At 49.4% G+C, this 26,882-nt stretch overlaps 1 protein-coding gene across 9 annotated transcripts; it reads left to right on the top strand.

Annotated features, from left to right (window-relative positions):
- The first annotated feature begins 417 nt into the window (after positions 1-417).
- Tbc1d24 (TBC1 domain family member 24) lies at positions 418-25,914 on the top strand. Of its 9 annotated transcripts, none has more exons than XM_076840531.2 (10): positions 965-1,037; positions 17,314-17,424; positions 18,859-19,733; positions 19,869-19,939; positions 20,537-20,554; positions 21,016-21,174; positions 21,983-22,046; positions 22,410-22,505; positions 23,317-23,518; positions 24,787-25,914. In XM_076840531.2, exons 3-10 carry the CDS (start codon positions 18,975-18,977, stop codon positions 25,266-25,268), a joined length of 1,851 nt encoding a protein of 616 aa, XP_076696646.1. In that variant the 5' UTR covers positions 965-1,037; positions 17,314-17,424; positions 18,859-18,974; the 3' UTR covers positions 25,269-25,914. The 9 variants fall into 9 exon arrangements, with proteins under 9 accessions (XP_076696642.1, XP_076696646.1, XP_076696648.1 ...); XM_076840533.2 differs by adding an exon at positions 23,868-24,038 and having other exon boundaries at positions 18,859-19,939; positions 24,787-24,877; XM_076840527.2 differs by lacking the exon at positions 965-1,037 and adding an exon at positions 418-501 and having other exon boundaries at positions 18,859-19,939.
- The last annotated feature ends 968 nt before the right edge of the window (positions 25,915-26,882 follow it).

The following is a 26,882-nucleotide window of genomic DNA, read 5'->3' as shown; positions in this document are numbered from 1 at the left end:
ATCACGGCGCACGTTTTCAGTGCCTTAGCCTTCGGACGAGTCTTTGCTGGCGTCGCCTGCTGGGTCTGGTCCCCGTCCTTCGCCTCCCCCGAAGCCTCACGCTTGTGCGGCAGAGGGATGCGGAAGCCGCAATGACACCCCGCCCTCCCCCGGAGACTTGGATGTTCCTTGGTGCGCCCACCCTCACTCTGCCCTCTCCGAAGGGCAGAGCGATGTCAGATATCCCCATAAGGCTGCAAACCCCCTCACGTAGCTTAAGAACCCTCAGGGTCTGACATCATCCCGAGGGCCACTGCGATTCAACCCCTTGATCCCATGATCCGCCAGAGAGCGCTGCGACCTCCCCAAAGGCACTGTGGCCACCCTAGACGTCCTGGACCGCTATGGGGTTGGTGACCCAATTCCGCTGCCTGCACAGCAAGTCCGCCGCCTTCTACTAGGACCCGCAGAGGACACTGAGCTCCGCCCGCGCCGGAAGGCTGCCTCTGTTCACCTCCGCGGGTCTGTGTCCTCGCGTGGTATCTCTTTCCCCAGCCGCGTCTCTCCTTTGTCCTGCCTCTTTCTTGGACTGCTGTGACCCCAAGTCTGTCCCGCTGTCCTCTCTGCCGCGTCTCTGAGCCTTGACCTCAGGACTCCTCGGCTCGGGTCCCGCCCCCCAACCCCCCTGCGTCCTTAACTCTCTCAGGGATCTGATGTCGCAGAGCGCAGCCCCAACCACGTGTGACCGGGCCGGGCGGCAGCAGCACCGGCGGGCAGCGGCACGAGCTCAGGGTGCCTGCCCCACGGCTGTCGACGTGGCACGGCAGCCCCCGCCACCTACGGCTCGCCGGGGCCTCCGCGCTGTGGGAACCGCTGCCTGACCGGCGCATGCGGCGGCTGCCGGGCGCCTGCGCGCATGCCCAAAACCGGCGGGGCCGGAACGCGGGGCTCTGGGGTGGGCGGCAGGCGGCGTGTGCTCGGCGGGGGCGGGGCCGCGTGCGCGCGTGCGCAGAAGGGGCGTCGCCGTCGCGCAGAGAGCTGAGGAAAGCGGAGCGGAGGTGGGTGCGCGGCGGGGGCGGGGGCGTGGCGGTGCGCGGCCCAGTGGGCTACGCTGTCACCGCTCCAGAGTGGTGACCCGGGCCTTGGCGCCGCGCGGCTCGGGGTTGCTGAGGAGTCTGGTGCTGCAGCTGCAGTTGCTACGCGGGCCCAGAAGCCGGACCCCTCGGGGCAGGCCGGGTCCCCCACCCGCCGGCCCTGCCCGGGGCGAGGTGTCGTCGGAAAGAGCTGAGTGTCACGCTGCCTCGCGGCACTTTCCGTCTCTACCGGGTAGGAAATCCTCTTCTGGGTTCGTGGAATTGCAGCAGGTTCCCCGATACCTACCGCCCTCCGAGAGCTGCAGCTCCTCCGCGCTCTTCACTTGCTCAGAACGACACACCTGTCCACTTGGCGCCTGGGTATTTTCCCAACCTCGGAGTCTTGGGTACCCCTGGCCGTGGCTGCTGTGCCGGAGGAATGGGGGCAGCAGTCCTCCATAAGTGCCCTGGGAAGTGGAAGCTAGGAGCTTGACCCGCTGCATTCTGCGGCAGCACGACTGGAGGGCAGAGCTGGCACCGCGGGGAATGGGCTACGCCTTTTAGGCTCTCCTGTGAACAGGGTGCTGGTGGCCTGGCCACAGGTTTTCTTTGGTGACCAGAGCAGTGTGGAAACAATTGCGCTGTGGGCCTCCCTGTGCTGACTTTAAAGGCCAAAGATTGTCTAAACCATCTGGGTCTTGTGTAGGTATAGATTGGCTATTAGTGACCCCGCGATGCTGTCTTTACTGGTCAGTTATTCCTGGGCAGGGAAGTCGGCCTACTTTTCCAAGATGAATGGAAACCCTAGAAGGTGATATTCCTCTTTTCACTGTGTGTTTGCTTCAGAGTCAGCAGGTACCTCCCAAGCAGCTTGCAGAACCACCCCATAATTTGGCATGCATTGCCATTTTGTGCATTTCGTCCATTTTTACTTTACTTCTGAAGCATTTAAGAGGCACCGTAAATGTTTACTTAATTACTTTGAAGTGAACAGATTTTTTTTTTCTTTTTTGTGGTACTAGGGATTGAATCCAGGTGCACTCTATGACAGAGCTTCATCCCCAGCTCTTATTTTTATTTTAGAGTGTTGCTAAATTGTCTTCCTGCCTCAGCCTGGTAGTCAATGCAATCACTGGCCTGTTCCACGGTGCCTGGCTGAAATGAGCAGATTCTTTCATTTTAAGGTTGAAACCAAACCCAGATGAGGAAACAAGCAACAAATTTCAAAGAATTTACAGTTATTGTTGATAGACAGTGGTCTGACCCCCACATGTGCTTCCCTTTATTCTGAGGTTGATCTTCATCTAATCTCCTCAGCACTCAGATTAAGCCTCTATGGGAAGTGCTTAATGGGTAGTGAATGCTCTGTTTAGAATCCTGTCTCTCCCTGTAAACAGGGCTGGAGCCACATCACCTTCGTCTTTGTTCCCCCATTGCCTGTCATGGGTGGGCTGGCTTGAGGTTCTAAGTGGTTGTTGAAAAGAATCAGAGCATTGTCAGAGTGATAGATGTAAGCTAGTGCAGTAGCTTTCAGCTGTATTAAGGGTGACCTTCTGGGATGTTGAAGTGATCTAAGCAGGGTTTTCATAACAATGATATTCACCCCCCTGGGTCTGCTAATTCGCCTGCTGGTGGGCCTGGCTAACTCTTTCTAACCACACCTGCCAGAACTGTCTAGTAGTTCTGAGTGACCTTGGGCACACAGTGTTGCTCCTAAACCTCCTTCTGCCAATTGCAGAAGACATCTTTAAGTGTTTGCCTTTGGGTGGTTTTGGGTTTAACTTACATAAGACAATGGTATAGTTGGTAAAAAGAAAAAAAAAAGCACTTAATATTTGCTCTGTTCAATGTTTTACCTGTTTGAGCATACCTTTTCTGTTATGGCAACTCTGTAAATGGAAGAAAAAAGCCCTTTCCCACTTGAAGCAGCAATTTCAGTGGCTGTTTGCAGTGTCACCTTCCAAATGGAGATAATATCAAAGAAACAAAACCTCAGGCTTTCTACTGAGAACCACCTTGAATTTGTTATGCAGTTTCTCTATCCTTTAACATGGGTTTATTTAATTTATACTTCATGTGATGACGCACTGTGCTGTGTATGCTGTAACATTGTTGAGTGAGGTTTGGTCTCTGCCCTTGAGCTCACTGTGCAGTAAGGAGACACGCAAATAAATGCATAGTGGTAGACACTCCCAAAGGGGTGGGTAGATCTTTCTGTGGGCCCAAGGGACCAACATCCAGCTGGACTGTGGTGGGGGATAGGAGCTCAGAGAAGGCCATAAGCTTCATTTTGAAGGATGGTTAGAACATGTAATGAAAGAACCTACCAGGCAGAAGGGCAATAGGATAGTACATACAAAGTGAAAGGGGAATGGTTGGGGCTGGGGATATGGCTCAAGCGGTAGCACGCTTACCTGGCATGTGTGCGGCCCGGGTTCGATCCTCAGCACCACATACAAAAACAAGGATGTTGTGTCCGCCAATAAATAAACCAGAATTAAAAAAGAAAGAAAGAAAGAAAGAAAGAAAGGGGAATGGTTCCTACTCTCAGCTATTGGGAAAAGGGCAGTGGGTAGCTCTGAGTATGTGGGGGAAGATGGAAAAATGGAAGGGAGCTGGGCTGGTAGCATACTTGGAAAAGCCTTGAGTGCCAGGCTCAAGAATTTTAATTTTACCCTGAGAGCGGTGGAAGCCATCAGAGGAGCATAGCTTGTGAGTGACCTGATGAGATTTATGTTTTCTAAGGACTTACCCAACCTTAGCCAGTGGTAACAAAGACAGGTTGGTAAGGTATCTTCGTGGCACACCCTGAGACAAAAAATGGAAAGGAGGGGCTGGGGTTGAAGCTCAGTGATACAGTGCATGTCTAGTATGTGTGAGGCACTGGGTTCTATTCTCAGCACTGTATATAATAAATAAAGAAAATAAAGGTCAATCAATAACTTAAAAAAAGAGTGGAAAGGAGGGCAAAACTAAGAGACAAGTAGCTGCTGGAATAGGAAGAGCCAGGGAGAAAAGAGGATGCTGGGGACACTCCAGTACTGAATGACAGGCTGCTCAGTGCCATGATGCACACAGAGTGGAGCAGGCCTGGGGAAAGCTCAGGACTTTGAGTTTGGAAAATCATCATCCAGGCAGCAGGTAGGTATCTACTGGCCTGGAGCCATGAGGCTACAGAGCATTTAGGGGGCATTCCTGTGTGGTGTTAAAGTTGGGGAGTGAGTTGGGTCTTCTCAGTGAGGAAAAAAAGGCTGTACCTATGAACTGCTAATCTTATGTTCTTAGAAACATAAGGCTGCTTAGTAACCAATTGCTTTGTTGGCAAATGGGGGTAGGGTAGTGGGCTTTTTATTTCTGTCAGAGAGCCAGTTTTGCTTGTTAGAGTGTAAGACAGGATGTCAGATACTAAAGGTGCAAACACACATTTCTGTTGTCTTTCCAAGGGTCTTTCTGTCTCAAGTGTTTGTTTGCCTTTTGGGGAACCTCCAGTTTGGGGAGCACTCATCTCAAGAGACCCCATTTGGCTCTAGACTGAGGGTTCCTGTCAGAACATTCTATGGTTAGAACTCGGGGGGTGGGGATCTTCTTAGACCTGGAAATCCATTATTGCAGAATTCTCCAGGTTGTGCTGCTTTCCCTCTAGGACCCTGGTTTCTGTGTGATATAGCAGCCTTAGTATCAGATAGGACTTTGGAAAAAAATGACCAAGAGTACAGAGGCCAAGCATGTGGTGTCCCTTCCCCACTCTGTCTCACATGGTAGGGCCTTATGAGAAGGGTAGGGAAAAACTGATATTGCAAAATGAGTCCCTATCTGCCCACCTCTGGCATGTGGGCCCTATGGGGATGGCCACATGTCTTACGAGTTTGTGAGCAGTTATCTTTGTTCCTCATGTTGGGGTGTGTGGCTGCTCAGTCTTAGAGCTTTTGTTCATGGATCATGTGTAAGCCGTGGTAACCTCCCTTCTGCAGCCACCCTGGTGTACTTTTTCAGAGGTGACTGAGAATATACAGCACACCACTTGGACTATTTCCCATAATCTGAAACTGTGTCTTTCTGATTGTTACACAGTTTTAATGGGGTGCTACACACTCTCAGAAATTGTTTACTGATGGGTGATTCTATTAACAGTAAAAGCCTGTCCACTCTTCTAAGGGCTGTTCATTATCTCGGTCCCACCAAAAGTTCACTTCTGTCCCTTAGGCCTTTTCTTAAATAATTTTTCTCTTTTTTCCTAATCACCCTCTGTGTTTCTTTCCTGGAAGGTATCCTTATAGTCTTTGTATCTTGGAAACCTGTAGACTTTAGAAGAATCAAGATGTGGACATTAACTCCTGCCCTGGTATCTTTACCTGTCTTTCTAGGCTGTCCCCACCTTGCTTCCAGCATGAAAGGGAACTGTCCTTAATTGGCAGCCCAGTAAATTCAGACCCTTTGGCTTCTTGAAGCCTGTAAACTCGATTATAGAACTGTCTTTTCACCTAAGCCACAAAAGATGCCCACAGACTTGTGCCTTCCTCCTGAACAGCTCCCGGACTCTGAATTAGATCTGTCTTTTGTGGCTCTGCCCATGCTGTCTGTGTTACTTCCTGGAGCTAAGTCCTCCTTACCTGTCAAAACCCAGCTAATGCAGGTGTTGGCTCCAGGAAACCTTCCCTGAACCTTCTTTCCTTGTGGATAGGGACCCAGATACCCTGTGTTGGGCTCCCTGAGAGCTAGAACCGGTACCACCTCTTTGTCCTCCAGCACTTGGGACCCTGGCATGCAGGAAGTGTACCTTGAATGCCTATTAAAATGATTAAGTTCACACAGTTCCATCTTGGCTAGCTGTCTTGCTGTCTTATTAGGTCTGAAGGTGTTTGTGGAGAACCTGAGCTCCTGGCCTTCAGGGCTCCTGGCCTTCAGGGCATACCTGACTGGGGCATCCTGCTGGGAACTCAGACCTGTCAAAATTATGTGCTACTAACTTTTGAATGAGTTCTTTTCCATGTGCCCTGATGGGGGAGTATTTTTCCATGACTGACTTTTTGGCAGACCCTTAGAGATCAGAAGATAAAGATGCTGAATTAGTTGAGTCCTGTTCCAGCCCCAGCCCAGCCCCTCCCTTCCTATGGGTACGCCAGATTAGACCAAGAAATGTGTTCTGCCCAGGAAAGGGACACAGGGAACCTTTTTGGAGTGGCTAACCAAGATGGAGATTCACCTATTCAGGATCCCACATGTAGCCTAAGACTTGCATTTGAACTTCTAGCCAGCAGGCAGGCCAGCTGACCCAGTATGCTGTGACTAACACCTCATTAATGGTTATATCCTTGTTGTACCTGGCACGTGCCTGCCATTGTGTGCCACCAGCAAAGGGCCCACTATCAAGTTCCCTGTAATCAGCTACTTGGTAGTCACTCTGGGGTGCCATTCCCCATTAACATAGGAGAAATTCCTGTGCTCTGCTACCGGGTAGAAGCTGTGCACACCTTGCCTTCCTGTCACGTGAAGATGCCTTCCAGGGAGGTCACTGCCTAGGACAAGTTGACTAAGGCTCCCTGTTGTTATTCAGCCTTTGAAATTTAAATTTCATCCTTGGACTAAATAATTTGCAGATTTTTCTTGCTTCTCTTTTTTCTTCTCTGGTTTCCCCCTTTCCAGGGCACACTGGGTATAGTGTGACACTGAATACAGAAGTCACAGTATAGTAGAACAGGATGTATAAGCAAGTTACTGTAACACCTCAGTGTGCTGAGAATGGAAAAAGATTTGGGCAAGGAGGTGTGGATAAGGATTTGAAACAGATTTGGACAAGGAGATCTTAACCCTGTCAGAGAAGTCACTGAAGGGCCATGAAGAAGGTATGACCAGAGTCAGCAGGGAAAGGAGAAGAGGGGCAGATGTGTCCTGTCTTTCCTCCACTCAGGAATATTCTTTTTGAGTGTAGCATGGTACTGTGGTTGGTGCTTTGTGGCTATGGCTTCTGTAACTGCCATGGAGAAGCAGGAAGGGGCCAGGACATAAAGGGCCAGGAACAGGAAAGATCTGCGCTGAAGGGTTGGGACTAGTCAAGTCCCAGGCTGGGCAGAAATGCTGGGAGTCAGAGCTGAGTTGTGTTGAAGGCATGTAGAGCAGGAAGGTCAGGAAATGTTTAGCAGATGCCTGGGAAGCAGCTTCAGGTATAGAACTGGAGCTCACATGGGGCTTCTAGGCTGAGAAGAAGCTGTACTTCTGCAGAAATGACATTGAGGGAGACAGAAGCCCGAAAGGTGAGGAGAGCCCAGGATATGGGAAGCAAGCAAGATAAGGAACCAAAGTGTCCATTAGACCTGGCAACCAAGTATGGAGTCCTCAAGACAGGAGGGGTTGGAATGTAGCCTGCTGTTGCCAGCAGTTCTACTCTGAAGGAAGGAGAAAAGAGAGACAGAGCTGGAGTACAGTCTCAGGCCTGCCTGAACAGAGAGGGAATGTTGAGAGTACAGGGAGTCAAGTCCCCAGGAAGTAAGATTGGACTGAGGAAGGGCCTAGGCTTGGACCCATGCATTTAAAGGACAGGGCCAGAGAGAAAGGGAACTTCTGCTTGGCAGCCTCGCGTTCTCAAGGAAGAATAGTAGGATAAAGTTGTGAGCAGCACCTGGGAACAGGAGAGGGTGCCAGAGGTGAGCTAGGAAGGGCCTGCCAAGAAGCCCCAAAGACTGGACACACTGAGCAAGAAGCTTGAATTTTTTTTTTTTCCCCCCACTCTGTGGCTCTTGTGTAGGCATGGAGAAGCGTGTGTTAGCTTGGCTTCCTCACCTCAGGCAACTGAAGCAGGAGGACAGGATGCGGGGAAACTGGAGGTTGGTGTAAAGTCTAGACTGAGCTATAGGGAGTAGAGGAAGGGGGCTGGGAGATGAGGGTTAGAGCTCAAGGGTGAGAGGAGGGTGGTGCCCTATTGAGAGAGTATTTATGAATATTCAACCTCTGGATCAAGTGGTTCCTGGGTGTGAATGAAGAGATAAGAGATGTGAAGGGGAAAGGGAGAGAATGATAATGTGGCATGGGGTAAAATTTGCCCTAGACAGGTTTCAGAGCAAAAAGGAAGGTGGGAGTGAAGGGGGGGGGGCAAAAAGTGGAGCAGCGAGGCAAGGAAGTTTGGGGAAGACCAGGAGCTGTCTCCAGTCTGGTTAGTGTCACTACCTGCCCATGTGTAGCCTAGGTTCTCACTGGGCAGTCGATGGGTTGGGAACTCTCCAGGCAACTGTTTGCTAAATGTACCCATGTGGGCCTCTCCCCACCCACATGCAGCAGACCCTGTTGATCAGCCTGCCCCAGACACTGCCCCTTAGTTGAGTGATTCTGAAGGCTGCTACCTCTGTATCCACCCTCCAGGTTGCCGCCAATCAATCTTTCTGCAACACAAGTTTGACTGTGCCTCCTTGTCCCAGTGCCCTAATGGTGCCCTATCCCCAGAAGGACGAGTCTGGGGCTCCAGTGGGATAAGGGCCTCAGTGGTTTACTCACACTCTTTTAGAGACACCCCAAGGGAAGTTAGTTGCTGTGGTCACCTGGACACAGTAAGTCTTCCCTGCCATTGTGTATGCTGGTCCTATACCTGGAATATCAAGTGCCACATTATCTACCTTCTAAGAAGGGTTTCCAGAACCTTCACTAGCTCCCTAGATGTGGCCTAATCATCCCTTGTTACCTCTCTGTGTCAGTGGGTCTAGAAATCTGTTTTCTGCCTATCCAACCAGGTGTCTTGTTTCTGTATCTGCTGTTCATAGCGCAGTGCCAGAGACCTAATAGGCACTCAAGAGAAGGTTCTGGTGATGGCTATAATCCTAGTGACTTGGAGACTGAGACAGGAGGATCATAAGTTCAAGACCAGCCTTGGAAACTGTATGAGATCCTATCTCAAAAATTAAAAATTAGGGCTGGGGCTGTGGCTTAGCAGTAGCGCACTTGCCTGACATGTGTGAGGCATAGGTTTGATTCTCAGCATCACATATAAATAAATAAAACATAGGTCTATCAACAACTAAAAAAATATGTATTTATTTAAAAAAATCAAGGGCTGGGGCTGCAGCTCAGTGGTAGAATGTCTGCCTTGCACATGTGAGGCACTGGGTTCGATCCTCAGAACCACATAAAAATAAATACATAAAAATATTGTGTCCATCTACAACTAAAAAAATATTTAAAAAAATAAATATTATAAAGTTTGGAGATATAGGTCAGTGGTAAAGTATCCCTGGGTTTAATCTCTGGTATCAAAAAAAAAAGAGGGAAGGTCTGGAAAGAATGGGTGTGGTAGGGTAGATGGATTAAGCCAGTGGCTCCTTTCTAGGCCCACTCTGCTCTGCCCTGCCCTGTCCTGTCCTGTCCTGTCCCAGAGATGAGGCCTGGGGGAAGGACTAGTGTCCACCCTACCCTGAGGCTCTGCCCAGGATTACTGACAGTGTATTGAGGTGGTCTGTGCTTCGGTTTATCCCTGGCCTCTCCTGGGTGGGTGGGAGGAAGGGGACCTTGTGATGAAATGGGACTGGGTTCATCCCTGCATCAAGAGGGATACTCCTGGGCTGGACACTCAAGGCAAGTGTGAAGCCCTGGGTTCAATCTCCAGCACTGTGTGGGAAAAAGGGGGCCACTCCCTACCTGCCCTTGAGTGCTAGCAGCCACCTCTGCCCTCTTCCTCTTCCCTGCTATTTGTTCTGTGTCCTGCTCCAGGTCTGCTTTCACACCTATACCCCTGCCATGGCCCCTTCTGGCTGGCTATCCAATATGTTCCTCCAGCCCTCTTCTTCCTCCCTGCCTCAGAGTGGATGGGATATTCCCCACCACCACCTTCTTTCCCACCTGCTGCCTCCCAAGACGCCCTTCCAAGCTTTCCCACCTGCCTGGTACCTCTCCTTTCAGCCATCAAACATGCCCTCCTCCACCATTTCTCACCTGGCCCACTGCTGGGGGCATCCCTGGCAGCCTGAGCATCTCCTTTTCAGACAGCAAACACTTAAAGGTGTGTCTTCCTCATCTCCATAGGGCACACCCCAGGGCTGGAATGAGGCTTGTCAGCTCTGTGGTTCTCTGGCCTAGGAGGTGTGATCGGTACCAAACAGGATGTGAGGCACTGGTGGGTTCCTCTGCATCTCCTTAGCTGTCCAGAGACTACCCTCCATGGGCTCTTTTTGTTTTTCCTGCCCACAATGTTCAACAAGGTTGAGGGGCTGTGTGAAATATGTACATGCTTTGAATTCCATTAGGGGAACCTGCCTGAGAGGAGCGCACATTTCTTATGTGGAGTCTCCACTGGCAAGGGTGCCCCTAATTTCTGTTGCTCCCATGGCATCTTCTGGGCATGCAGATTCCCCACATGCTTAGGCTAGACCCCCAGCCTCACTTCCTCTCCTGTTCTCATCCTGTCGTCCCTCTTCTTCCCCAGAATGCACGTGGGGATTGCTCAGGCTATAGAGGAAGCACTGAACAGAGTGGCAGCTAATACCCATCCCTGCTCAGTGACACAGTGACTAAGATTCAGCAGGGCCAGATGCTGGGTCCTGGTCAGCTTGTTCCTGTGGTCAAAGCCTACCCAGGCCTTGGGTGCTAACTCCTCAAACTAGAGTTCTAGTGAGCTGAGTGCCTGTCTGGTTCAGCGTCTGGGTGTGTGTAGAACCACTGCAGTGAGCTACACATCTCCTAGGAGATCCAATGCTGTGAGGTCAACTGAGCAGCTCTGGTGTTTGCTTAAAAAGCATCTCATTGAAACTGGTACTTAGCCGGGCCCCAGTGGTACATCCCAACTACTCAGGAGGCTGAGGCAAGAGGATCACAAGTTGAGGGTTAGCCTGAGCAACTTTGCAAGACCCTGTCTCAAAATTAAAAAAAAAAAAAAAAAAATAGGAGCTAGGATGTAGCTCAGTGGTAGAGGACTTGTCTAACATGCTTAAGATCCTGATTTGATTTTCCCATACCAGGGCCCTGGGGGGCTGGAGATGTAGCTTAGTGGCAGAGTACCCCTAGGCTCAATCCCTGTTATTGTTAAAACAAAAAAAAATGCTGGTACTTAATACTCCAAAGTAGAGTTTCCCTGGGCTGGAGTTCTGTGTTTACTGCTTGCCCTTTAGCCTAGAGCCCTTGAGTGACCTGGTTCCTGCCCCCGCCATCAGGCTGTTCTGTCTGCCTGAATCCACTCCTATCCAGACTCTAGGGCCCACCATATATGTGCCTGCCCAGGTATGTCAGCCCCCTATGTCTTAGCTGGATTCTGTCCACCTTTCTCCAATCCCACTTCTCCACAGCCTCCAGGAGGGTATTTCTGAATTTTTCTGAGGTGTCATGTTCTGCTTCTCCATTCTTTGTGCCCTTGTGTGAGGATACTGCCTCCTTCCTCTCCCACCTTCAGCCACTCAGTACCACCCACCCAGGCCTCCAGCTTGCCCTTGCCTCTCCCACTTCTCCTACAGTGCTGTCCCTTGGTGCTCCATGCAACCCATTCCAGAATCACCCTCCATTTTTATGAACTTGGGTACCATCACTCTTCTATAGTTCAAGTGCTAATAAGTATCCATTCTAGATGTTCCCCAGTACCCTGCCTGGCCACTTCCAGCATTTCCTGCATCAGTTGTGATTGTGTGTGTCCTCTAGAGCACCTTCACTTCCCCCCAGGGCCCATCATGAAAGAGGTAGCTCACTAAATGTTTGTGGAATGAATAAGTTTGGGGCAAAGAGAGCCATGATTGTTGCTGACCCCTCTGTCCAGTGACCAGAACTGGGAGAGAGAGCCAGGAAGGGAGGTTTAGCTCCCAGTGTTGATGAGTGTTAAGATGTAGTCACCAAGGCTAACTCTGTGGTTCTCTTTTTGTCACATGAGAGTTTGTTTTCAAATCCAACTGTCTGGGAAAGTCATGATCTCTATGTAAGAGGTGAGAAATGCAGAGTTCTCATGACTCCCTGGGTTCTGAAGCAGTGTTTTGGGACAGCTTTATGGTATTGAGAAATGGATCCTGAATTTGCCAAGGAGAACACTGGGAGAACACTGATCATATAAGGTGACCTGTACCTCAAAGGGAATTGGCAACAGTGGGGAGGGCTCCTGGACCCTAGAGGGTTCAGCAGACTAGGGTCATCCTTCCTGTGCAAGAGGATCCTCCAGTACTTGTCTGAATCCCACTTTCCTCATCTGTGAATTAGAGCAAATACCTGAACCATCCAGCTGAACTCACAGTTAGAGGTGGATCATGAAGCCAAGTGACTGTATGGCCAACAGCGGTGAAATTTGTTCTGCAGCTTCCAGAGATGGGGGGTAGTCTACTCGCACAGAGGCACCAGCCTTGGTCCTGGGAATCTTCCGTACCACTGTTGGTAATAAGGCTTGTCCTTTCTCCCACATCCATTTTTCCTCCTTCCTGCCCTAACTTCTGATCAGAAATCTACTTGAGCACCTTGCATCTGATAGAGTGGAACCAGCAGATGTCTCTGGAGCCTGGGCTCTGCCCATCCCCATCCAGCCTAGGCTGCCTTCCTTTTCTGTGGGCATACTGTAGGGGGTTTGTTATGGAGGAAAGATCTGGGGATTATTTGAGGCTGCTGTTGGGGGTTCGTGGCAGAAGTATCTCATAGGAATGCTCCTCTCTAGAGAAGCCTAGCCATGTGGCTGTGAGCCTGGAAATATTTAAGGGGCCCTTAAGCCTTTGGCCTCACCCTTGGCAGACCCAAAGGACACAGTGGGATCACTGGTTGGGAGCATCACCTGGAGAAATCACCGGATGTAGCAATATAACATTTTGTGGAAATCAAAAGCACTTTGTTTCCACCTACCTTTTTTTTTCCTTTTTAAGAAACACTTGAAGGGCTGAGGATTTAGCTCAGTGGCAAAGTGCTTTCCTTGCATGTGCAAGGCCCTTGGTTTTATCCCCAGTAACACACACACATACAAACACTTGTTTCCCATCTTCAGGTATCCTGAACTATCAAGTAGGCACCATGTTGATGAGGAAAAGGCCATGAGTGTCACTGAGGAGGCTTACAGGGTGGGGAAAGAGGAAGTGCATGGCAGGAAAGGAAAGTGTAGCAATTTAAACCATCATCAGACTCAAGCTTGGGATCTGTACCTGGCCTGTGGGAGAGCTGCCCACCTGACTCCCATGCTGCACCCTCTACAGGATTGACCCCAGCATTGACCCACTGGGGCATCACTCCTGGACACTCCTGAGCATCTGCTGAGTGCCAGGCCTGGACCCTGAGGAGCAGTCACAGTGGGAAAGCCCTGGAAACATCATAGTGGCCCTGGTGTGCCACGCTGGCAGAGTGCTTTCTATAAACAGTCCTAGTTAATCCTCACAACAAAAACATCAGATGGATCATACCCTTCTCTGCTTCCCATTGGGCTTAGAGTAAAACCCGGACTCCTCCTCTGCATGCCCAGTCCCTGAGCACAGTCTCCCTGCTCTTGGCTGCCCTGCCAGCTGCATTGTTCTCTCCCTGGAGCTCCTTCCTGCCTTCGGGCCTTGACAGAAGCCTTTTTAGCTATCCCCAGAACCCTTTCCATGGCTTTTTTCCTGGCTGCCTCCTTCTTATCTCTGTGGCTCATATGTCATTTCTCAGGAGGTATCCAAACTGCAGACCCTCTGTAAAGTTGCCATTGCCACGCAGATACTCTGTGGGGAGCCCCCACAGTCAGAAACGGACACTACTCTAGCTCCCAGTCTCACAGGGTGTCAAGTGGAACTTTTCTTACTTTCCTGGAACTGCCAGTGAGGCCCAAAGCTAAGGACAAAAGACAGTGCTTCTACCATTCCAAGCTCAGGAAGCTACAGACAGCTGGGGCTGGCCTGAGCTGCTACCTGGAGACCCAGCCCTTGGGTGGCCAAGAAAATCATATAATAGCCAGTGGTGCCTATGCAGAGCCCCGCACTACTGTGTATCCAACAGCCTGGCTCTCTCTATCCTGGGCTGTCCAAACATTGGGGCATAGGAGGATGCATTGTTTTTGCTGTGTCACTCCAACATCACCTGAACCTTAGTGAGCCCAGAGGCAAAACTCAACCCACAGGTTTTGCCTAGAAACAAAAACTTTTCTGGGGTCAATGTTATTTATTAGCTCTATTTTGCAGATTAGGCCACTGCAATATAAGGAAGATGCAGGGCTTAAGCAAATAAATGTCAGAGGTGAACTTTGCAACCAGACCTGTTTACCTGCACAGATGGCCCATTCTTTAGCTTCTGCTTCCCTTCTCTCTCCCTGGCCACCAGGGTGAACGCTGGGTATGGCACCTTTGTCAGGAGCTAGGGAAATAAGCATGTAATGTTGTGTAACAGCAGCAGTCCAGCTGGTGGACTAACAGGGAAAGAGTCACTGTAGCTATAAAGATTCACCTTGATGGGCTGGGGGGTGTAGCTCAGTGGTAGAGCATATGATTAGCATGTGTAAGTCCCTGAGTTCAATCCCAGCACCACTAAACAAACAAGCAAAACAAAAAAGCTCCACAAAGTGTGGGTGTGCAAGCCAGGCTCATTTTATGTTGTTGATGAGTTTCCTACCTCTCCTTATTTCTCTGTCCCAGTGACCAGTTTAAGAAAGATCTAACTCAACCAGGCAAGATGGCACACACCTGTAATCCTTGCTACTCAGGAGGCTGAGGGGAGAAAAAGTTCCTGGGTTCAATCCTCAGTACTGGGGGGAGGGGAGAGAGGGGCAGCGGGAATTTTAACTCTGGTTTTTGTGTGTGTATGTTTTTGTTTTTGTGATGCTGGTGATTGAATCCAGGGGCACTTGACCACTGAACTACATCTCCAGCCATTTTTATTTTTTTATTTTGAGATAGTGTCTTGCTAAGTTGTTGAAGCTGACCTGGAACCTGTGATCCTCCTGCCTCAGCCTTGTGAGTTGCTGGGATTACAGCCTTGTGCCGCTGTACCTGGCTAACCCAGTTTTAATTGTATGCATGTGAATGTAAGAAAAAGGTTTTGCCAAGCTGGATATGGTGGCTTATACCTGTAATCCTAGCACTTGGAAGGCTGAGGTGAGAGAATCACAAGTTTGTTCCTTTTCTTTTTTTCTTTTCTTTCTTTCTTTCTTTTTCTTTTCTTTTCTTTTTTTTTTTTTTTTTTTTGTGTGTGTGTGTGTGTGTGTGTGTGTGGTGCTAGGGATTGAATCCAGAGCCTTGTGCATGTGAGGCAAGCACTGTACCAACTGAGCTATGTCCCCAGCCCCAAGGATCAATGCCAGCCTGGGCAACTTAGCAAAAGCCTGTCTCAAAAAATTTTTTAAAAAAATATTTTTAGTTGTAGGTGAACACAATAACTTTATTTTTTTTTTAATTTTTTAATGTGGTACTGAGAATCGAGCCCAGTGCCTCATATGTGTGAGGAAAATACTCTGCCACTGAGCTACAACCCCAACCCCTTGTCTTTTTAAAAAAGGCTGAAGATGTAGCTCAGTGGTGAAATACTCCTGTGTTTAATCCCCAGTACAAAAAAGAAAGGAAGGAAGGAAGTTAGTTTTGAAAGCTGTATACCAAAGTGTTGGTTGTTCTCTTTCCATAGAAGGAGGATAGAACTAGAGAGGTAATTTAAACAAAACTCTATAATCTGGTGTTACCTAACCTTTTGTGATTGTGATTCTGCTTTCATATATCACTTACCTAATAAAATGTTTCATTTTGTTTGAAACCAAAGGAAAATACTTGTCTTTAATAGTTGCCTTGAGGGCTGGGGATGTGGCTCAAGCAGTAGCGCGCTCGCCTAGCATGCGTGCGGCCCGGGTTCGATCCTCAGCACCACATACAAATAAAGATGTTATGTCCACTGAAAAACTAAAAAATAAATATTAAAAAAAAAAAATAGTTGCCTTGAGGGGGCTTGAGTTGTGGCTCAATGGTAGCATATTTGCCTGGCATGTGTGAGGCACTGTGTTCGATTCTCAGCACCACATATAAATAAATAAAATAAAGGTCTATCAACAACTAAAAAAAAAAATAGCTGCCTTGAGGAGGTCATTGGGAACCTGGTTGCTGGGGCCTAGAAGCATCATGTTTTCCTTTTGAGTCAGATGTGGGGAGAAGGAAGGGACATGGAATGGGGGCTCATTGCCTCTGTGTCCCTCTGATCCAGTGTGATCCTGGACTACTTGCTGCAGCTCACCACTCTGCATCTGCAACTTGCTAAAAGAACTCTCTGCCAAGTATAGAGATCACTTCTGGAGTTTTCAGTTAAACTGAAATATTCAACCTGGGTCTGGGGCCAGGCAATTGAAGGCGCTGTTCTGCCCCTTTCTTTATAAACATGTTTATTGCTGTCAGAAGGACCTGGTTCTTTTCACCCAGACAGGATAGGCCTGGGGTTATTCCAGTGTTTGTGAGCTTAGGCTCTAGAGTACATAGATAACTCAGACATGGGAGATTGTGGAGTGTGGCCTGACAGTGGCTGTGGGTGTGCAGGTGGCCTGGGGCATAGCCTTCTGAGCAGAGGAAGAAGGGACCCTTGCTGCTGCTATTCCCAAGACAGAGCGAACTCCACAACTACTTTTAAGGGGTGTCCTTATTAAGAAGAGGGTACAAGTTGTGACACAAGCCTAATCTTACTGTGAGCATGGTTTTCCAATGGGACATATTAAAATCACTTTTATATTTTAGTGTTTTTGTCAGAAAAACTTGTTTTAATTTATTTTTTCTATGGGGAAGCCCCTCTAAAAACATATCAATGGGTATAGACCTTAAAAACTAAAAGCAGGGACTCAGCAGATATTTGTACACCCAAGTCCATGGTAGTAGTATTCACAATAGCCAAAAGGTAAAAGCAACCTAAGTGTCTATCCACAGATGAATGAGTAAACAAAATGGTCTGTCCATATGACAAAATATTATTGAGCCTTTATTCTGGTATGTACTAAAACAGAGATGAACCTTGAGGACATCTAGCAAAGTAAAATAAGCTAGTTGTAAAAGTATAAATATTGGATGATTCATTCCTGTGAGGCACCTAGAGCAACTGAATTCTTGGAGACAGAAAGTAGAATGGGGGATGTCAGGGCATGGGGGAGGGAGTCTGTGTTTAATCAGGGGAGTTTCTGGAGTTGAATGTGACACTGGTTGTGCAGCTGTGTGAAGGTAGTTAACACCACTAAACTGTATACTCACCAGTGGTTAAAACGGCAATTTTTGTATGTGTTTACCACACACAAAAAATGAAAGCCTTACCCAGGCACTTTCTCAAAACAGTATTGCCCATTTGGTTTTGCATTATAGTTCTTAATTTTCATTCGGTGTTTTAATAAAGTAGTATTTGCTTTTCCTGTTTTTAGATGAATCTTCTAGATGCAAGAGAACCTGGAGTGATGTAGTCATTTGCCAAAATCTCACTGAAGCTTATCCCTTTGACATCTTCAGACACTTGTGCTGTCCCAGGCAGACAGGTTAGTCTGATTTTATGTAGACAGATATTATGCCTTTGTGTCCAGGAGAGTTAGCTTTGGCAGAGGTTTGGTGAGTGTGGGACCTGAAGCAGAAGACTGGCTGTTGTAAGTGGCTATTTAGAACCTCCTGTTGAGGCTCAGCTCCCCTGTTTCTTATGTGTGTATGAAGAACAGCAGCAGCATCATGGAGAGATGGCACTGAAGCTTCTGAGACTCCATCCTTTGTCCCCAGAAGTCTGATTTTTAAGCTGGGTTACCTTCCATTTATTACTCAGCACACCCCCCATCCCCAGGGATTCTGTCTGGAGTTGCCTGCAGAATGTATCTTCCAAGCTGACAATGTCAAAGTTAAGAGCTGGCTTCAGAATTCCATCCCAGGCCAGGTAAGGCAGAGCAGGCGCAGGTCCTCAAGGACTTTGCCTCCAAGGGCTGAAAGAAGGAGTTGCTCACAAACTCCTCCTGGCCCTTGGCTCCTTTTTGGAAGATCCCAGGCCTCAGGACGGGGTGTTTGAGAGCCTGAGTGGACCTCCTGAGGAGAGGTCCAACTGTTTTTAGCACAGTTGGTCTCTAAACCCCTTCCAGGGACCCTGTCCTTAGCTTCTCATTACTCCAAACCTGTGTAGCCCATTCCAGTAACACCTGAGCTCTGTGAAAATAAGATATATTCCAAAGTTCATAATGATTTCTCAGAAGAGTCATCATTTATATCATTTATCTCTCTTTTTCTTTTTTCTTTTTTTTTTTTTTTTTTTTTTTGGTACTAGGAATGAACCCAGGGGCGCTTAACCACTGAGCCACATCCCAAGCCCTTTTTTTTTTTAGTTTGAGATAAGGTTTAACTAAGCTGCTTAGGGCCTTGCTAAGTTTCTGAGGCTGGTCTTGAACTTAGAATCCTCCTGCCTCAGCCTCCTGAGTTGCTGGGATTATAGGCATGTGCCACCACATCCAGAACAGCTATTTATCTTAAATGGAGGCCCTTCTAGTACTTTGAGAAACATTAAAACAGAAAAACAATGTTTTTTTCAGTATTGGGGATTGAGCCCAGATCCTTGCACATGCTAGATAAGCATTCTGCCACTGAGCTACAAGCCCAGCCTGTTGAGTTTTTTTTTATTTGTTTGTTTTGGTTTTGTTTTGTTGTTTTTTGTTTGTTTGTTTGTTTGTTTGTTTGTTTTTGGTATGTTCTGGGGATAGAACCCAGGGCCTTGTACATGCAAGGCAAGCACTCTACCAACTGAGCTATATCCCACCCCCCTCCCAGCCTGTTTTGAGACAGGGTCTTATTAAGTTGCCCAGGCTTGCCTCAAATTTGCCATCCTCCTACTTCAGCTTCCTGAGTAGCTGGGCAAAAAGTGTATCGGACAAAAAAGTTATTTTAAAAATTTTTCAAACTTTTTCAAACACATGTACTAAAAATATTTTTTAATTCTACAGGGTGTGGGATGGCAGACAGGTTAGCAAGCAAACTCTATAGAGGGGACTGGAGGATCTAGCTACTCTTTACGCCCATCCTGGCAGCCTGGGGCCCTTCTCCCTGGCATACCAACACCATGGATTCCCCAGGGTACAACTGCTTTGTGGACAGAGTCAAAATGGATGCTGCAATCCAGGACCTGGGGCCAAAGGAACTAAGCTGCACTGAGCTACAGGAGCTAAAGCAGCTGGCACGCCAGGGATACTGGGCTCAGAGCCACGCCCTGAGGGGAAAGGTGTACCAGCGTCTGATCCGGGACATCCCCTGCCGCACAGTCACACCTGACGCCAGTGTGTACAGTGACATTGTAGGCAAAATTGTGGGCAAGCACAGCAGCAGTAGCCTGCCCCTGCCAGAGTTTGTGGACAACACCCAGGTGCCCATCTATTGCCTGAATGCTCGGGGCGAGGGTGCCGTGCGCAAAATCCTCCTGTGCATTGCCAACCAGTTCCCTGATATCTCCTTCTGCCCTGCCCTGCCAGCCGTAGTGGCCCTGCTACTTCACTACAGCATTGATGAGGCTGAATGCTTCGAGAAAGCCTGCCGCATCCTGGCTTGCAATGACCCCAGCAAGAAGCTAATTGACCAGAGTTTCCTGGCCTTTGAGTCATCCTGTATGACATTTGGGGACCTGGTAAACAAGTACTGCCAGGCGGCCCACAAGCTGATGGTGGCTGTGTCAGAGGATGTCCTGCAGGTCTACTCTGACTGGCAGCGCTGGCTGTTTGGAGAGCTGCCCCTCAACTACTTTGCCCGTGTCTTTGATGTCTTCCTGGTGGAAGGCTACAAGGTGTTATACCGCGTCGCTCTGGCCATCCTCAAGTTCTTTCACAAGGTGAGAGCTGGTCAGCCTCTTGAGTCAGACAATGTAAAGCAGGACATCCGCATGTTTGTCAAGGATATAGCTAAGACGGTGTCCCCTGAGAAGCTGCTAGAGAAAGCATTTGCCATCCGTCTCTTCTCCCGCAAGGAGATCCAACTCCTGCAGATGGCCAATGAGAAAGCACTGAAGCAGAAAGGTATCACGGTCAAGCAGAAGAGGTAAGCAGCCCCAGGCTGTGTGTATGTGTGTGTGTGTGTGGCCTCTGGCAGGCTGCAAGGGACCCAGGCAAGAGTGGGGGTTCTGGTGGATTACATCCTGGAAGTCTGAGCCTGAGCTTATTCTATCAGTCTCGGTCTGTCCATGTGTACACATATGGGTAGAAAGACACTAAAAAGCAGGAAGAGCAAGACATGCCAGGGCCTGTCCTCAGGGACTAAAGTCAATGGCTGAGATGGAAGATAGACAGCAACAGAGGGTCAGAAAGTCCATAGGGGCCAGGCTAGCCTCTCAGCGGTCATGTAAGAACAGCTCCTGCTCTGTCCCTCCAACTCTGGGATTCATGGCTGGTTGTTCTCATGGCTGCTGATGTGGTCTCCCTGCCCTGAGCGCAGCTCCTGGGGAGCAGGGTTGGGAAGGGTCACGGTGTTCAGCAGCTGACACTGGGATTATGCCATGGGTGACTGTTGGCATGTAGTTCTTTTTCTCCTGGGCCAGAGGAAGGCACACCCTGAGATTGGTATCTACCACTAACCTCTTCTTGTCTGTTTTATTTTCTTTTTTCTTCTCCATGTCCATTGCTTCCTCCTGTTTTTCAGTGTCTCACTTTCTAAAAGGTAGGTCTAAAAACACACCTCAGTGCCTGACTTCTCCACCTTTTTGGCAGCCAGCTCTGAACCAACTCTTGCTATTTCCCAGGGCCTGGCTGGTTCTTATGAACCAGCTTCCACTTCCTCAGCCTGACACTCAGGCACAATCTGTCTGTCTGTCTACCTCAGTTGTGCCATCTGCTGGTACTTGGCTGGCCCTGCAACTTTGTCCTTCTGTCCTGATTTCTTAGAGAAAAGGTGCTTTTGACACCCCCAGTCTGGGCACTCTGCCCTTTTAGAAGGTGGGAGGTGGGGCTTTTGGGAACAGCTGTGCCCCATTCTTTGTATCCAGGCCCTAGAATCAGGCAGTACACCTGGTTGAGTAGATGAGATGTCCCCTCTGGGCTTGGTTACAAAGAGTAGCTCTGAGACCTGGGTGGGAATACAGTCAGGTCACTGCAGGCTCTGACATTTTCTGCTCTCCCCAGGCAGTTTGTGCACCTGGCCGTCCATGCAGAGAACTTCCGCTCTGAGATTGTCAGCGTGAAGGAGATGAGAGATATCTGGTCTTGGGTCCCTGAGCGGTTTGCCCTTTGCCAGCCCCTTCTACTTTTCTCCTCATTGCAGCATGGGTACAGTCTAAGCAGGTGAGACCCACTTGGTGCCCCAGGTATGTCCTGCCATGACTTCCAGGAGTTCATAGGGGTGGTTGGAAAAGCCTTTGCACCTGGGCCCCTGGTGAGGCCCTACCTCTTCCTGTGGGCTCCAAGAATCAGAAGCCTCTTGTCTGAACTTTTGTCATTTCCAGGCTACCCACACTTTGGAGATCATTGCCTCTTAGGCCATAGCTTAGGGTCCTGTGCATTGCTCTAATAGGGGGTTTCCCCAGGCACACTGCCACCAAAAAAGCTCAGCCAGGTTTGGCTGGTATTCAGCACCTCAAGTCTCAGATGGCAGGTAGCCTCAGAAACTCTAGCTGGTGTCACAAGAGACCTGGCTGGGTGATTTGGGCAGAGCTGGCCTAGCTTTCACCCCAGGCCCTGTCTGCAGCCATATAAGCATTTTGGCATAGCTGGAGCTACTTTGCCCAACCCCCACCAAGCATACCAGCCAAGCACTGTGCACCACACTGGAAGCTGTGGGTCGCCCCACATGCCCAGCCCCTGAGGATGTGCCCAGCTTTCCTACAGTGAGGATCTGTTCCTCTGGTTCTTGCTTCCCTGTAGCACCTGGCTCTGGGCTCTGCCCTCAGGGGGCCATCTGCTATGAGGCTTCTCTTCCATCCAACTGGGGTAGACAGCCCAGAATGTCCGAAAAAGACCAGGTGAGAAGAGCACCTGATGAGGACATTGCCAGATCCTTAGCACCCCTGACAGCCTGGGCTAAGAGTCAGCAGAGGCTGGCAGGAGACAGTGGGGAGGGCAGCAGAGTAGCATCTGTGGTCTCTGCCCCCAGGTTCTATTTCCAGTGTGAGGGACACGAACCTACCCTCCTGCTCATCAAGACCACACAGAAGGAGGTGAGGAGGACCCAAGGGAGTCTGGGACCTGGACTCTGATGAACCTGGGAGAGGCTGCATCTCCTAGGGATACCAAAATCCAAATGTGGATGTGTCTATGCATGGAGCTCATCCTGTGCTTGAGGGCCACTAAGGGAGATGGAAATGTCCCAGAGGCATCCACCCCATGGCCAGCTTCAACCTGTGGTGTGGAAGGGTGCACTTTTCAAAACTTAGCCCTCTCCACATCCCTTTTGCACTTGGTGTGTGTGGGTGGGTGGGGGGACTGTGACACACTGCATGCCCTGCTGGGGCCTGTGACTTGGTACCTCAGTAGGCCTGAACAAGGGAACCTTCCTGGGGTAGCCTGACCTTCTTCTTCAGGTGTGTGGAGCTTATCTATCAACAGACTGGAGTGAGAGAAACAAGTATGGAGGCAAACTGTCCTTCTTCGGAACTGGAGAGTGCTTTGTATTTAGGGTGAGTGGGGCTGAGCCCAGGGCCCCCCGTGTAGGCCCAGCAGTCACCCTGGGCCAGGGTTGTTCCCAGTCCCTCAACCTCACCAAAGCTCCCAGGGGGAGCTCAGGAGTTGGCAGGCCTTGCCCTGGTACCCCAGCTCACATGATCATGTTTCATTTTACTACAGCAGTTATCTTACAGGATATTTTCCTTCTGCTTTTTTTTTTTTTTTTTTTTTTTTTTTTTTTTTTTTTTGGTACTGGGGATTGAACCCAAAGTGCTCTACCACTGAGCCAGATCCCTGCCCTTTCTATTTTATATTTTGAGACAGAATCTCACTAAGATGCAAAGCTTTGCTTTGAACTTGCAACCCTCTTGCCTCAGCCTCCTGAGTCACTGAGATTACAAGCAAGTGCCACTGCACCTAGCTGTAAATGATTTTTTTCTTTTTCCCAGTACTGGGGATTGAGCCCAGAGTTACACTGAGCTACATCCCCAGCCCTTTTTTATTTTTTATTTTTAGACAGGGTCTCAGTAAGTTAATTAGGGCCTCATTAAATTGCTGATGCTGGCCTTGAACTTGTGATCTTCCTGTGAGCCTCATAGGTCACTGGGATTAGAGGTGTGTGCCACTGCCCAGCACAACTTCTGGGTTTTGATCACACTATCAAGTGCCTATGAGCAAGTGGGACCTCATCTGCTTGTGTGTTGTCATTTCTTCAGCCCCTGGCTCACAGCCAATCTATGGAATGGAGATGGGCCTTGGTTTTGGAGGACAGAAGGGGTTCACTGGGGCACTGCATGCCAGTAACTCATGCCCATTCACCCTCAGCTGCAGCCAGAGGTGCAGCGTTACGAGTGGGTAGTCATCAAGCACCCAGAGCTTACCAAGCCCGTACCCTGCGCATCCTCCCACTCCAGCTGTTCAGACCCAGCTGACCGACTTTCACCATTCCTGGCTGCTCGGCACTTCAACCTGCCCTCCAAGACTGAGTCCATGTTCATGGCTGGGGGCACTGACTGCCTCATCATCGGTAGGAACCCACTTCCTCCACCTACCCTGGGGGGAGGGCATGGAGGATTGTGAGTGAGGATTGGGATAAATAGACTAGGAAGCAGGGGTCTACCTGGACAGCCAGGCCCAGGGTACTGTGGAGGTTCAAAGGTCAGCTTGTGGTTTTATGTACCTATGCGTTTATTTTTGTGATGCTGGGCCTTGCACATGCTAGGCAAGGCCTAAAGGGACCACTTGCCAGAGGCTTTAGAGAGGCCTCTGGCAAGGACTTCTGAGGTTGCCCAGTCTAGGCAGAGACACCTCAAGGGCAGTGCTGATGGGTTGTGGGTGGGGACAGAGAGGCTGCTACTGACATGAGCACCCTGTAGGGGGAGGGGGTGGCCAGGCGCTCTACATCGACGGGGACCTGAACCGGGGCCGCACGGGACACTGCGACACTTTCAACAACCAGCCCCTCTGCTCAGAGAACTTCCTCATCGCTGCTGTGGAGGCCTGGGGCTTCCAAGACCCTGATACCCAGTGATGGGCCTGCGCTGATGGTGACTGAGCTGCCTCTGTGGGGTGGTGGGGTAGAGGCTGGGTCACCTCTTCCAGGAGCAGAGAGTGAAACCCACCTCTATGTGATGAGCAGTATTGGCCTGCAGCTGGATTACCATGGCCAAGCCTGGCCAAGCCTGCTTGGACTAGCTGCTCCTTCTACTTGGAAGAGGCCCCCTGATCCCACCTGCCTCTGGGTTAGAGCTCAGGGGGCTCAGGCCAGCACAGTGCCTGCATAGAAGGCACACTCCTTCCCAATTGAAGGCCATGGCTCTCTGTGGAAGAATCTGCCCAAGGCTATATAGGTTGGGGGTCTACATCTTGCTGCCACTGGGGCTTTAGGCCCTGATGAGGGGGATGGAAAGACAGAGGAACCTTCCACCAAGTGTGTGGCTGTGGTGCCCCCTACTGGTGCTGCAAGGTGTCACTCCCCTCTGGAGGGGACCTGATCTCTCTCAAGGATTGGTCCTGAGAACAGGTGCCCTTGGCACTGTTCCCCGGTAGGATCCCACTTCCCTCCCCAAGAGCATCTCCCCAGGCCTCTGGTCAAGTCCCTCCTTCCCTGGGGGTCTCCTCTCCAGCAGTAACTCCACTCTGAGACTTTGCTGGGCTGCATTTGCTACTGTAGAGTGGGAAAGCAAAGGGCAGGATTTGTGCTGAGACCCATTGCTCCCCTATTCCCCTAGAGAGGGTCAAAGGCCGGTGGGGTGGGGGCTGGAGGGAACATGACATGTCCTTGTGTTTCTGCAGAGCCTGAAGCTCTTGGTGGGCCTTTCCTTGCTGCAAGTCCACCTGAAGAGGTGGCCCCAGAAGGGACTTTCTTTGATCAACCTCCCAAACAGCCAGTGCCATTTCCAGAGGCCTGCCCAGAGATGCCTGGACTCGCTGTGGCTTTTCAGCCCTCCTCTTTCCATCTCCGTGGCCTCCTTGAGCCTCCCACAGTCTCTACAGTCATCCTGTTTTCCCCTCTTGTCACAATGGCCACCAGGCCAGGGTCAAACTCGGACCCCTCAGCATGGATGCTTGCCTCAGTCCTGCCCTCCCTACTTCTCTTCATTGGGCCCTGCACTTCCCTAGGTCCTCCCCACATAACACCTCCTGGACTTCTCTGCCTACTATATCCGTTCTCTATATGCCTCTCCTGGCACTGTGGCTGGCCGCATGTCATGGTTTTCTGTGTGCTGCCCCCTCCCCTAAGATCCTTCAGGCCCCTGGGCATCTGTACTGCCTGAGCCCTGTGCTGGCCTTGTGATTGGCAGGTGCCAAGGGAATACCTCTCTCTGAGCACTGCTCAGAGAGAGGGAGTATACCTCCCTGTACCCTCCCATTCTGCCCTGTGAACTCCCTCAGCCAGTCCTGAGGGTCTGGACACCATAGAGAAGAGGGGAGAAGCAGTGACCCAAGTGGATGTTGGGCCATTGAGACCTGGGAAATAGGATAGATGCCTAGTCCCTCCTAGCTGCAGCCAGCACCTCTCATTGTCACTGTGCACTGCACTAATGCCTCTTCCAACACCATGCTTGCCCTTCCTGTGAGGGGTTCATCCCCTTTTGCCTCTCTAGTCATGTCTCCTCTGAGCTGGGTCATGGTGTACAGGAGCAGTACAGGAACCTTATGTGGCTTTGGGTAAGCTGATAAACTACCTGGAGTTCAAGTTTCCCACCTTGAGATGGGGCAGTTCTCCTGCCATGCTGCCCTCTTGGACAGGGAAATCACATGAATCCCTCTTCAGGGGAGAGGTGCTAAGAGGTAGTGACATTGTTCCCCCAGAGTGCCACAGCCCTTACTGTCCCCCCCCCTTTTTTTTTTGAGCCCCCCACTGTCCAGGCCTGTAACCTACGATGTTGTTGTTCATTAAATACAGTTTTGTTTCATTAACTCCAGGGGTCTGAGCCTGATTTCTTCAGCTAAATGAGTCTCTGGGGAGTCCCTGGGCTGTGCCACCTTGGGATCCTCACCCAGGCACTGTCACTGGCTTTTAAAAACACAGATGAAGCTAAACCTGAGCATTTTTTGTAGGTGTCTTTGCAAACTTCCTGACAGGGTGGTGGGTGGTGGCTTTACTGAAAAACAACTGGTTCTATGTGGCTGCCCCAAGAGGCCAGCTTGCTTTGGCCTTGCTGAGATCCAGACCAAGATGACCAAATAACACTTAATCATGATTTCTACATTATAATATATGTTCTTTGCTTTGTGTGTACATTGCAAAATATTCATTTTCCTTGAATTTAGTGCTGCCTTTTTCCTGACTTCTCTACCAAAAAATTTCTTCCAAAAGATAGATGTGGTTATTATTTTTTATTCTTATTACTATTATTATCTGATACTAAAATTCCTAAATAGAACATAATTTACTTTATTGTATTTATTCTTTTTTTTTTAAGGTAGGGCTCATTTTCTTTTTTTTTTTTTAATATTTATTTATTTTTTAGTTTTTGGCGGACACAACATCATTGTTTGTATGTGATGCTGAGGATCGAACCCGAGCCGCACGCATGCCAGGCCAGCGCGCTACCACTTGAGCCATATCCCCAGCCCCTATTATTTATTCTTGATTATTAACTTTTGATATTGCAAAAATCAAAATTGAATAGAATTACATAATTTTTTTAAAATTTTTTTTTTTAATATTTATTTTTTAGTTTTCGGCGGACACAACATCTTTGTTTGTATGTGGTGCTGAGGATCGAACCTGGGCCGCATGCATGCCAGGCGAGCGCGCTACCGCTTGAGCCACATCCCTAGCCCCCAATTTTTATTTTTTAAGAAATATTTAAACACTTATTTTAAAAACAAATTTCGAGCCAAATGTAGTGGTATACACCTATAATCCTAGTAACTCCAGA

This window comes from Callospermophilus lateralis, chromosome 19 (assembly GCF_048772815.1).
Source record: "Callospermophilus lateralis isolate mCalLat2 chromosome 19, mCalLat2.hap1, whole genome shotgun sequence".
NCBI classification, from domain to species: Eukaryota; Metazoa; Chordata; class Mammalia; order Rodentia; family Sciuridae; genus Callospermophilus; species Callospermophilus lateralis.
The sequence above is the reverse complement of the archived record's forward strand: the minus strand, read 5'-3'. Positions and strand labels throughout refer to the sequence as shown.

Bases quoted from the DNA above. Each gene is read 5' to 3' on its own strand.
- Tbc1d24 (XM_076840527.2), top strand. From the start codon at position 18,975: ATGGATTCCCCAGGGTACAACTGCTTTGTGGACAGAGTCAAAATGGAT. The intron at 21,175-21,982 runs GTGAGACCCACT...CTCTGCCCCCAG, and splicing joins CATGGGTACAGTCTAAGCAG to GTTCTATTTCCAGTGTGAGG. The intron at 22,047-22,409 runs GTGAGGAGGACC...CTTCTTCTTCAG, and splicing joins TCAAGACCACACAGAAGGAG to GTGTGTGGAGCTTATCTATC.